General features: G+C 33.4%; 1 protein-coding gene across 1 annotated transcript in view; it reads right to left on the bottom strand.

Annotated features, from left to right (window-relative positions):
- Positions 1–4,585: 4,585 nt before the first annotated feature.
- The window catches only part of LOC128982442 (uncharacterized), a 111,678-nt gene continuing 103,295 nt past the window's right edge, over positions 4,586–12,968 (bottom strand). The window contains exon 11 of the mRNA XM_054401432.1: positions 4,586–4,911. Within this exon, the coding sequence (XP_054257407.1) occupies positions 4,732–4,911 (180 nt within the window). The 3' untranslated portion in view covers positions 4,586–4,731. The remainder of the gene's footprint in view (positions 4,912–12,968) is intronic.

The raw sequence follows: 12,968 nt of genomic DNA, 5'->3' as shown, positions 1-12,968 counted from the left end.
AACAAGTACTTAGGTTTGCTGCATCAGGGAGGGTAAAACTGTTTTTTTTTTTGTAAATGTGAATAGTTAGTAAGAAATCAAAACATTTTCCAAATTTGATCAAAAATGTTCACAAACAAGCAAACTACAACAGTTTACTTATTCTCCATAAGAATAACATGGGAATTTTAAATTTACAATTTTTTGGAATTTTCTCCATAACTATTAGGCGCATAATAACGCTTCAATATACTAAATTATTTGTTTTTTTAAGCTCTACAAAATGGTTTGGAAAGAAATTGCTAAATTTTATGTGAAAAAAATGGGAAAAACCTATTTTTACCCCATAAAACCCCCGTTCCCATGGTCCGATCATGTTGGATCGCGAACTCGTTCGAATAAACGTACGTTTACACGTTTGTACTAAATTTCATCAAAATCGGATCATTTTTGCTCGAGTTATCGTGCTGACGGACACATATATATATATATAAATATATATATATATATATATATAAATATATATATATATGAATTTGAACGGATGGTGTTTTTGGGCTCTAGGGACCTCAAAACAAACAAAAAAATCGGTCCCGCGTCCAGGTCTTACCATGAGTACTACGGTAATAGCTTATTCCCTATATGGGAAATTCGCTAAAAGAACTTATAGTTACGTAATGGGAAGTAACTTTGCATTTTATTTATTCTCGAGGGAATTAGATTATACAAGACATAGACAATGGTATTTGACAATAAGTCATATTATTTTCACTTTGATGAAGAAGGCGCTGGCTCTCTCTCGCCTTCTTTGCTTTTTTGAAGACCATGGTAGTTCTTTTGAGTCTAGTCTAGACAAGAGTGGAAATCAAGATCTAAGAACCGGAAGTAACCTAACCTCTAGGAGCTAACCTTGCTGCGGCTGCACACCTCAAGCCTCACCACATTCCCTTTAACCGACCCAGAGATACATTAGACTTTTTAATAAATTTAAAACAGTGTGCTTTGCCCTTTTAATAGTATTTTAGAAGAAAATGTGTTGACATTAATTTAGGTAAACTGTACTTCTGATTAGGTTGTTCGAGTTGTATTTAAGCAGCCTATTGTGATCACGTAACTAGATGGTTATCAAAATTATTAATTAAAGAAACTTTGACTAAGTCAATTAAAACTGTGTATAGTTCAGAACAGACATGTATAAAACAAATTTTCTGGCACTTTTGATGAGAAAAATCATCTTGTTGACAAATATCACGTGATCAAATATCTTTTCATCCGATTAAATGCCTATACAATATGCATTTTAAATTGGATAATTTTATAATAAAACAGCAGTTTTGTCGATGTGAAAAGCCTGAAATAGAGATATGCGGCCGATTCGCACACTGATGATAAGTACAGTAGAGAGAGTATAGTCAATGATACCACCTTCCATCGTATACTACACTTACCGTACCTAACCTCCGTGGCCACTGAAATCTTAAGAGGTTTCTGCCCTCTCATTCCCTTCTATCACCTGCCTCTTCTATAATTATTATCACCACAATATAATTACTCATACTAAAACACAATTTCAAATAAGTCTAAATTAAAACGAAGAAAAAAACACTAAAAATAAAACGTTAATATCCACTTAAGTGAAAAGAACCCCATTTAAATAGGAGAAATACCTGAAATAAAAGTCTAGAGGTTTCCACTAAATATCATTGTTTAATTTATCATACTTTCAAAAGTAATTAACAATTGTTTAGAGCAAATAAAAATGAACCACTTTTGTTGGAAAAGCCTAAAAGAATGTCTCTTTGTTTATTTATCCTCTTAGTAACCAAATTAAATCAAATTCATTAAGGGTGTGTTTATGTCGGAGCTGCGACTAGCGATAAGAGCAGCGATGCGAGCAGCGATGCAAGCTGTGATTATTTCTCTGCTCTCATACTGTGTTTATGTTGGAGCTGAGATAGTAGCGTTGTGTCAAGTGGTTGAAGATGAGTGACTCTGAAGAAGAAAATTGAGTTTTTTCTTCTTTTTCCATATAGGCCCTACTTTGTATAGAGGGAGAAAGTAATAGACCTTAGACGTTATTGGCTTTTACAATTCAAGGATTAACCAATCATTTTTGTTATAATTTTTCAAAAACCACATTTTATAATGGGTTTTGAATATTGATATGGTCTTATTTGTTAAGTTCTTTCATCTAATATTTTTTCTTTAGCCTTTTTAGAATTAATTGGAACAGCTGATGATTTTAAAATGATTCATATTGTACAAATAAAACATTCCTTTCTGTTCTTCTTGTAAACATGGTTTACTATTTTTTTCTCTCTAGGTGAAAAAAACGAACCTCTATCACAACGAACCTGTTGTGATGGTTTTTGTCCGATTTCGTAAATATTTCCGCCACTAAACTTTCAATATCCATCTTTGCACGACCAACGACACTAGCTGAGAAAAAGGACTGAAGCATTGTCACAGCTACTATCGCTGGTCGGGACCCAAGAGAGATTTAAAGCGCAGCTCCAAAGTAAACAGACCCATTGAAATACACGCACTAATTGTCTAGGCTCTAATGGCATCGCTGCTCTTATCGCTAGTCGCAGCTCCGACATAAACGCACCCTAACAAACATCTGTCAGCTGATAGATCTGTCAGCTCACTACACCACTATGTTAAAATAAGACATGTAATAGTAGTTTACGCAACGATCGTGTAAAGATAGTGTTAACGACACAAGTAGAAAATTTAAGTTGTGAGCCTTGGCGAGTGCCTTTAAAAGTTCTACGAGTGTCGTTAACACTATTCTATTTACGCGAGTTGCTCAATCTACTTTACCTACGACAGAGTTTTTATTAACTAAAAATCACTACTCATAACTTCTAAGAGGGGTTATGTTTTGATATTGACAGGCTATGTTTCGTTGACAGTGATGCTGATTTTGGGGAAATTTGAAATTCTAAAAAAAGTATTCTTGACATTTTTTCATAGAATTAAAATATTAAAATGGCCACCATTATGTTAATTTTTTATCGGAACAACTTTATTATTTTGTACAAAAAACAAAAATGGCGAATAACTGGGAAAATATGCATTTTCAGACATACCTATATATACACTTTTTTCTTCCTTTTAGTATGAGGATTCATTTCCCAAAGTCCTGAAACGTTTTTTATGGACACCTGTATATATATATATATATATATATATATATATATATATATATATATATGAATTTGAACGGAGGATATTTTTGGTCTCTGGGGACTTCAAAATGAAAAATTAAATCGGTCTCGGGTTTAGGTCTTACCATGAGACATACAGTAATAGCTTATTCCCTATATGGGAAATTCGCTAACAATAACAGATAGGTAGTTTGTTTTGAAACAGCTGTATAGTTAAAATAACATCTTATATTTTAAAAAATTGGATTTTCTTTTTTGAGTTCGTTTGGCTCTTATACCCGACCAATTTTCATGATTGAGGTCTCAAATTGAAGGTATACACGCACAGATTTCACATATATTTATCTACAACCCCACTTGGCTTATACCTAAACGAAGTTTACTACCCATGTATTTCATATGGGAGTTAAATTTGGGTCTTCTTTTCCGAGTTCGTTTGTTTTTTCTACCGGGGCGATTTTCATTATTGTGGTCTTAAATTGAAGGTATGCACGCAAAGATTTTGCATCAATCATTGGTAAATATTTATCTACGGTATTACTTGAACATAAAGCATAAATTTTATATATTTTCAAATTCTTACTTCAACTTAAGACGTATTTCACCAGTTATAATTATATAATCCTATATATTTTGGTCTAAGAACCTTTTCAGTGAAATACCCGCTTTCATTTAAGCTGTTTAAGCTATTTTAGTTATTCAAATCAGACAAGTTTTAAGCAAACACAATGTGAACAACCAACATAAAAATGATTTTTTTAATAAGATTTTTCTATGAATAAAAATCAATAGCTCCAGTATTGTTTATGTTTTTTATATGTTTTAGTAAATTATAGGCATTATTAATTTGAGCTATTTATCATTTCAATCGGTTAAGTTAAAGATACAGTATTCAATCAAAAATCATAAATTTAATTATTTCTCGGATATGATAGTAATTTTAACGCTGCAACGCAGCATGGGTCCTCTAGTTAATTTGAAAAAATAGCTTGTCGCCTGTAGAAGGAATTTAAAAGGTAAACATGCTAGTAAGCTAGTGACGTAATTTGTCTTATGTTTGTTATCTACATAAAAAAAGATTAAATGTAGAAAAAGGCTAAGCTTTGCCCCCATTTTACAGCTAAAAATCGTAATATTTCAGCTATTTCTTATTTGATCTTTTTGTACTTGATATCTTTGATAGGGAATTAAAAATTCAAAATAAAAGTGTAAAAGTGCCATCTTTAAGTAATTCAAGTTAAAAAAATTAAAATGACCGTCATTTTGAAATTTTATGTTTTAGATAAACTTTTAAAAATTTTAATTTTAATCATATTGAAAAAATATTCATCTCGATTCATCAAAAAAATAACTTTAACATACTTACCAAGTTTCATAATGATTGGTTGAAAAACGTTTAAAGATAAAAATGTTCATGAGAAAAAAAAACGAAATGGTGAATATTTTCTCTTTATTATGACCTATAAAACCATTTGCCGGAGTTATAAAACTGATAATTAGATGTAGATTCAAGGTATCACATCTTAAGCGACAATTTATTTACTTATTTACATATTGATTAAACATTGTCATAGATGTGCTATAAGGAGATGCCTCTTTGCTGCAGCTTATTGTTGATCCAGGAGACAAAGTATGGCACATTTACGTAGACCCCAGGAGTGCCAGTGCCACAGTTGATGCCCCATGCCACAATGCCAGCCTGTACATACACCTGGGGGTCACTCTTGCTGGGGCACGCCAGTGGACCACCTCCATCACCCTGCGAAGTGGCAATCGTATTGTAATTCCTTTCAATAAAATGGTTTATTGGGTTCAATTGTTAAACAATATCGTAAACAGACATTTTATAATTTAAACTATTTCCCCTATATCAAGTAATCTTCAGTGTAATCATTGCTCAATAGTTACAACTGGTATTTTTCCCTTTGTACTGTATTTTGTAATTTGTTATTATACTGTGGATGGCTGTTGTAAACACATGTGACTAATCTTTTGTTTACTTTTTCCTTGTTATTTTGTTCAACAAACATGGTTACTTGGCAACCCATAAGGCCAATTTTAAAATTTAAAATTTTCAAATGAGATGTGTAGCAAAATACAAATTTTCCTGTGGTAGTGGCTGTCACCAATCACGTTGTTAGAGCTATAAGCTCTAATTCCAAAATTTAGTCAAAATCCTTCCGTTGGATTTTGAGATATATATTACAGAGAGACAGACAGACAAACAGACATAGCTCGTATTAGATAATAGGATCCATATATAAATCCCAAAGTACCCATGAACTTTTGAGAAAACTACAAGTCACACCCCCATAAACCATATACTTAAAATGTTCATCATGACGAGAAACCTTGCACAAAACTATCCATTATTTCATAAATTGCCCTTTATGGTAATTCCTTTTTAAAGGGAACTTTCCATATACCTAATGTTAAAAATACCTCAGCTGTATTTATTTGTTAGTTATTCTTTGACTTGATACCTTATTAAAATCAGATGTGATAATTTGTTTACCTAACCCGCCATGTTAAACTTCCCTATCCCAAGCGTGATGTCTACAACTTCTTTACTTCTCGAGTGATGTAAAGTTGAAAAAAACTCATTCGGTGAGGTAATGAAACCCATTTAAATAACATTGAGTGCTTAACTTAAAAAAATATACCTCTATGGAGCCAACGACGTTCAACGCTAGAAATCAGCTGTGCTCTTGAATTTTATTGTTATGTTTTGAAGAATTTTCCTAACCTAGCTTTTGTTTGTAAATGAACGTTACTGTTAGAAGATGAGTGAAATGGATAATGAAAAATATTGTTCGTAGCCTCCTGTATATTGTCGGGTCAGGTAAAATCTTGTACGTTACACGTTACGCAAGAGCGTGTTTACATCACTTAGGTAAATTATGCAACTCGCTTCCGCTCGTTGCACAACATTCACCTGCGTGATGTAAAAACGCTCTTACTACACTTGTAAGGTAAATAGCTATTACCTAACCCGCCATGTTAAACTTCCCTATCCCAAGCGTGATGTATATAACTTCTTTATTTCTCGAGTGATGTAAAGTTGAAAAAACTCACTCGGTGAGGTAATGAAACCCATTTAAATAACATTGAGTGCTTAACTAAATAAATATACCTCTATGGAGCCAACGACGTTCAACTGGTTCAACGCTATAAATCAGCTGTGCGCTTGAATGTTATTGTTACGCTTTAAAGTATTTTCCTAACCTAGCTTTTGTTTGTAGAAGAACATAACTGTTAGAAGATGAGTGAAATGGATAATGAAAAATATTGTACGTAACCCCCTGTATATTGTCGGGTCAGGTAAAATCTTGTACGTTACACGTTACGCAAGAGCTTGTTTACATCACTTAGGTGAATTATGCAACTCGCTTCCGCTCGTTGCACAACATTCAGCTGCGTGATGTAAAAACGCTCTTACTACACTTGTAATGTAAATAGCTACTGTATTCTGGTTTGTTTATTTCAGCTTAACTTAACCAATCAATAGTTTTATTAATACGTATGAAGTCAAACGGGGTGAAGCCTGTGGGTAACAGCTAGTTAATTAATCAAATAAATTCAATAAAACAACACAACATGTTGACTTGATGACTTGATTTTTGACAACAAAAGAGCTCAGATTTTTAATAGTGACAAAGAAGTAATCGCCACAACTTTAAAGGTCAACAACTTGTTTAACCCTTTTACCGCCACGGGCCGATCAGATCGGCTCTGCGATATGTTGTAAAGACCGCCAAGAGCCGATCTCATCGGCCTCCAGCCATTATGTAAAGTCCGCCACGGGCCGATGTAATCGGCAGTTCAGATACGGCTGAAAAACGCCTCGCACCGATCTAATCGGCTTTGCGTAATTTCTTGATTGTGCTGTTGTTATAACGTATATAATCGTAAACTACATATTTATATCAAGGTTGAGAACCATTGTAAATGGTTTTAACGAACAAAGTTACACTTTAACTACAAAACAAACATTGATCAAGTAATCAAATCAAATCAAATCAAATCAAATATGCTTTATTCATAAAGTACAGTGTTGTACATTGAATGGTGTCAACTAAATCTATCTTAAATTAATAATTTACAGATTTGCATATCTTGGATCATTATCTAAATAAAAAACCAAGAATCAGGAAATGGAAATAATCAAAACTGAATCAATTATGTACTAACGCTAAGAGGGGAGGTGGAAAAATACTCTTCCAGGGATTAGAATGCTTTCTCTACTAAATATAGTTTTAGCTTTCTCATGAAATTCTTCCTGCTTTGTTCATTTCTGATTTCATTAGGAAGATGCTTAAAAAATTTTAATCCTATATAGGATGGTTTTTTTTCATAGAATTTTAATTTATGTTTACTTGAAATAAGGAATTTTTTATGCCGAGTGTTGTATGGGTGATAATTTGTCTCAGAGGTGCTCAAGCAGTTTTTTACTAGAATAATTGTGTCGTAAATATATTGGCCATATACCGTTAAAATTTTCAGTTCTTTGAATTTGTTTTTGGTTGTTTCATTGTGTTCTAATTTCAAAATTATTCTTATTGCTATTTTTTGAAGTTTAAGTATTCTATCCAAATTTGCTATTGTAGTTGAACCATAAAGGCACAAACCATAGGATAAATGCGAATGGACATTAGCATAATATATGTTTTTTAATGTTTTATGGTTACAAAAATAAGACATTCTAGAGAGTGAATATAGTCCTGAACATAATTTTGAAAGGAGTTTATCAACATGTTCATCCCAGTTTAAATTTTGGTCCACAGTTAGACCTAGAAACTGTGTACTGTGTTTATGTTCAATTTCTTCTGCATTATACATGATATTTGGTTTAATTAACTTTTTATTTTGATTTGTTTTAAAAGTTAAAAAATTAGTTTTTTTAGGATTAAGCTTCAATTTATTTTGCTCTAGAAAGTTTCCAATGTTTGCCAATTCAACAAAACTTAAAATTTCAACTTGTTGCACTGACTCAGCCGATACTTTGAGATTTGTATCGTCTGCATAAAAACAAAGATTGTTCTGAGGTAAACATGAGAGTGCACCACCAGCATCATTTATATAACATAAAAACAACAGGGGGCCAAGGATTGACCCCTGGGGTACACCACATTTAACCCTTTCAGTTTCAGAAGAAAATGCTGTAATTCTGTTATCATGATTATGTGTGATTTCTACAAACTGACAACGATTATTTAGGTATGACTGAAACCATTTTATTGATTTTTTTGTAACCCCTAAAATGAGTAATTTATCTATCAGTTGGGTGTGGTTGACACTATCAAATGCCTTAGTTAGGTCCATGAAAATTCCAATTGTGAACTCCCCTTTATCAACCGATTCAATTATAGATTCTATGAATGACACTGCTGCTGTAATTACAGATTTTCCAGGCCTAAATCCATGCTGAGTATTGTTTAATAGTTTAAATTCTTCTAAATAATTTAATAACTGACAATTAACAATTTTTTCATAAATTTTTGATATTACTGGTAGGAGAGAAATATGACGGTAATTTGACACAGTTTCTAGGTCGTCTTTCTTATAAATTGGTATTATTTTAGATTTTTTTAATTGATTTAAGTAAGCCGTGGCAAGGTTCGCCGCCACGCTGTCTGGACGCGCCAACGATTGGCGCCAAGCTGTCTGTGTTGCAACATTCGTTGTTTACATTCGTAATTCGTTGTGAATTCGCTTGGACTTGTTAAAATAGTGGTGAAAAGTGTAAGTTGTTTTTACTTTGTGCGATGGTTAAAAATTAGTAAGAGAAAGTGTCAATCACCTCTAAGCGAAAATACTCTTGTAAATGAAATAATTGCAAGTGGTTATGAAGTGATTCATAATGATGACGTCGATGCCGACGACGAAAATTCTCTTCAGGATGATTTGTCCTCTTCTTCGTCTTCTGAAGACTTTGTCGATGACACGGATGAAGATCCCACCTATGACCCCGATCCACAACCGCATATTCGATTTCGGTTTCTCTCAGGACTAAATCAAAGGTTAGTATTTGACAGAGATGTTCCTGGTCCCTCAAACGCCATAGATGATCCACAATATGACAGTGACAATGAGGACTATCCCGACAATACCCCCACTCCCCCTAATGTGCCCATTGATGAGGACGGCCCTAATCGGCCACAAACACAAAGACTCACTGAAATGCCTGGTTCTGATGATCGTGTTGAAATGGAGCCTATTCGAGAAGGAGGTCGTGGTTGCGGAAGAAGAGGATGAGGTTGTGGTCGTGGGAGAGGAGGTATGCAGGGTAGGAGCAATAATACCAGAGAAGAGTCTGACAGCAGTGAATGGGATGAAGTAGACGACGAAAATGACCCTGGATTCCCTGCACATTTTCTTTTTTTAGAGATTTCTGGTCCAAAACATTGTCCCCCTAGGAATTCCAGTCCTATTTATTTATTTATTGAGTTACATGTCAGTACATAATATTCAGGGGTGCCCACAAGTCATTGAAATTCTTGGGGGGGGGGGTTTCAAAATTTCAAATGGGGGGGGTGGCTAAAGTTAATTGCAACAGAGTTCAACGTGATGACAGTCAAAAATATATTACGAAGTCACCAGATAGAAACTCGATTAATTATAATGACAATAGTTTTATTATTGAATTAAATTAGTTAAAATAGGATTTTAGGATTCATGTAGGAAGTTATTATTCAACATTAGCAAGACGTGAGATCTAGAGGGAGGGCACGGAATGGCTCAACTGCTGTGATAGATAAAGATAACGCGTGGTACAGACACGTCCAGCTACACCGCGACTTAGCACAGAACGCTTTGTTGACATAAAACTCGTTATGATACAAACAAGTAGCATAGGCTACAATACTTTACACTATTGCTTAGATACTCGATTACCTGGGTTAATAGGGGGGGTAATGAAAAATACGGTTAATCGAATATAGTATAAAAACAGATGACAAACCCATTAAAACGCAGTAAACAGCCATTATCGTCACGATTTGCATTTTTATCAACGAAATTCAATATTTCACAATCATTATTATTGTGCAATAATATGACATTTCAAATAATTTATTTTGGTTCAGTTGTACAAACGGCAAGGTTTAAAATTATAGCTAACTCAAACTCAACTAAAATAACTAGCCAAACACTGCATTGCTATAAATAACGTAAATATTAAACCTTAGAAAGTGGTATAAGCTATAAGCTACTGCTCATGATAGACAGATAGGCTACTCGTAGGTGCTGTATCACAACATAGGAATTGATAGTAAGTCATAAAAAAGTGTAAAATTATATTTAGAGATAATAAAAACACTCTTAAAAAAGAATGTAACGAGAACAATCTTGCTATTCTTTTTCTTTGTTCTTCTGTCCTTTATTAGGTTTCTCTTCAATTCATACACTTAATTCAACAAGTCGCCATATTTAGGCCTACTCATTGCCCAATCACAGCCTTAATAAAGTTACCATGGTTACTAATCACTCAATCACAGTTTTTATCGTCATCATTCCCCAGCTGTTGGATCTGAAATCTGTTGCAGTATATAGCGCACAGCAGACAGAAGTGTAAAACGGAGCAGATGATAGTTGGCGCAAGCGTTGAAGTTTTTTTTCCATTTCATTTTCATCAAAGGAGCTGTGATGTTTCCAAAACGATTATGTGGGAGGGAGAGGGGGTCGTTATATCAAGATAAAGACGCTGACAAATGGTTAAGTAGAGGCTACAAACGCTATGTAGATATTCTGGCAATAAAAAAAAATTCTTGAATTGAGGTGACTTATAAAACTCTAATTTTATATACTGTATAGAAAGATAAGTTTTCCAGTCCTGTATAAACACTGATACACACAGAATCTCCGGTTCCCGATCTGGATGATGGCTAGTTATTTAATTTAATTTACAGTTACATATTAGTACCCGTGATAAATCAAACCCGTTATGTAAGCCACACGGTTATTAATCTCTCTTGGTTTGGATTTGCTTACAAACGTGATCAGAAATGGTTAGAGCCTACACAGTATTAGTAAACAACATTTATGTAAACATGTCAGTGACAGCTAGAAAAGGGAATCTTTATCAACACAGCTGTTCATAATTTCATATATGACGTGTTCTCTTAACAGATTTAGATTATTAGTATTTAATAAATGACTAATAGTAAACATGGAGAAAAAAACTTGAAAAAATCACACAAAATATGGTTTTTGATCGTCTGTTAGTTTTATTTCCAAAATAGTGAGGCCATATTTTAATGACTAAGGACACCCTCGCCAATCCTGTGAATACAATTAAACCATTAGAATCATAATCGGTACTTTCGTTTCCTTTAGAGTGAACTGCGTAAAATGCCTTCTGGGCCGTGACACACGGACATAAATTAAGATAAGACATGTTTCTACTTCTTTAATGTATAAAGCTTAAAAATAACCCAAAATGTGTATAATTCTGAGCAACGTACAGACAAAACTATAACTTTATTTATATAGATTAACTGGGTTTGAATTTTCAATACCTAAAAAATTTATAAAACTTCTTTAGTTTTACAAATAATGCTGGGCGGGGGAATAATGTTTCTCATTTATGGTGGGGGGGGGGGGCTGGTGCTCAATTGGGGAGGGGGGGGGTGCGTCATGAGTCTAGGGGGGGGATGGGCACCCCTGTAGGACATATTTTGTCAATGGTTAAATAAAGACTTAAAACTAATAGATAAAACTAATACATCTGTATTTACACAAAATCAACTGAATCTCCCCAAAATACGAGGGTTGTTTTTTTTCAACCTCTGATAGGCTATGAACAAAAGACAAGTTCATATAAAACATTAAATTTATTACCAAAAGTTTGGTCCATTTATGGTTACTTTTTGACATAATCACCAAAGAGATTGAGACATTTGCTATATCTGTGCACCAGCTTTTTAATACCCTCTTCAAGAAAAGTGGCCGCCAGTACATTCAAAAACAAAAAATTCAAAAAAAAAAATGTCAAAAAAATAAAAAAATCAATAAAAAATAAAAAAAGGACTTTAAAATTTCTAGAAATTCAGTAAACAAAGCAATAATGGTGAATCTGTGGTTTATTTAACCATCCTGTCAAACTGTTGAACCAAGTCATCTGAAACGACAGTAATGAGCTGGTTCAACAAGTTGGCAGAATGGTTAAATAAACCACAGATTCACCATTATTGATTTGTTTACTTAATTTCTAGACTTTTCAAAGTCCTTTTTTTATTTTTTCTTGATTTTTTAAATTTTTTTGACATTTTTTTGTTTTTTGAATTTTTTTTTTTTTTTGGAATGTACTGGCGGCCACTTTTCTTGAAGAGGGTATTAAAAAGCTGGTGCACAGATATAGCAAATGTCTCAATCTCTTTGGTGATTATGTCAAAAAGTAACCATAAATGGACCAAACTTTTGGTAATAAATTTAATGTTTTATATGAACTTGTCTTTTTTTCATAGCCTATCGGAGGTTGAAAAAAAAAAACAACCCTCGTACAACATTGTTACATGACAAAAAATTGAACTAGAAGGAGTGGGAAGGTTTATTTATACCTAATTCCAGCAGTCCTTAAAAATAATCTGCCAATGAAAAAAAAGATGTAGTCTTGAGCCATTCTTTTAAAGAAAGTCTAAACTTGTAGGGATTTTCTAGAGTAATTAAACTTGTTGGTAAGTTAATTCAGATTTTTGGACCAATGTATTGTGGTGATGACTCGAATATTTGTAAATTATGAGCTACAGGTTTGATAATATTCTTTTTTCTTGTATTGTAATTATGTTGAGTTTGGGTCTCCATAACAGTGGAGAGGTT

Source organism: Macrosteles quadrilineatus, unplaced genomic scaffold (assembly GCF_028750875.1).
Source record: "Macrosteles quadrilineatus isolate MER2022 unplaced genomic scaffold, UCM_ALF_1.0 Scaffold_1__1_contigs__length_201487025, whole genome shotgun sequence".
Classification (NCBI taxonomy): Eukaryota; Metazoa; Arthropoda; class Insecta; order Hemiptera; family Cicadellidae; genus Macrosteles; species Macrosteles quadrilineatus.
Note: the sequence above shows the minus strand (reverse complement) of the source record. Positions and strands in the feature narration are given on the sequence as shown.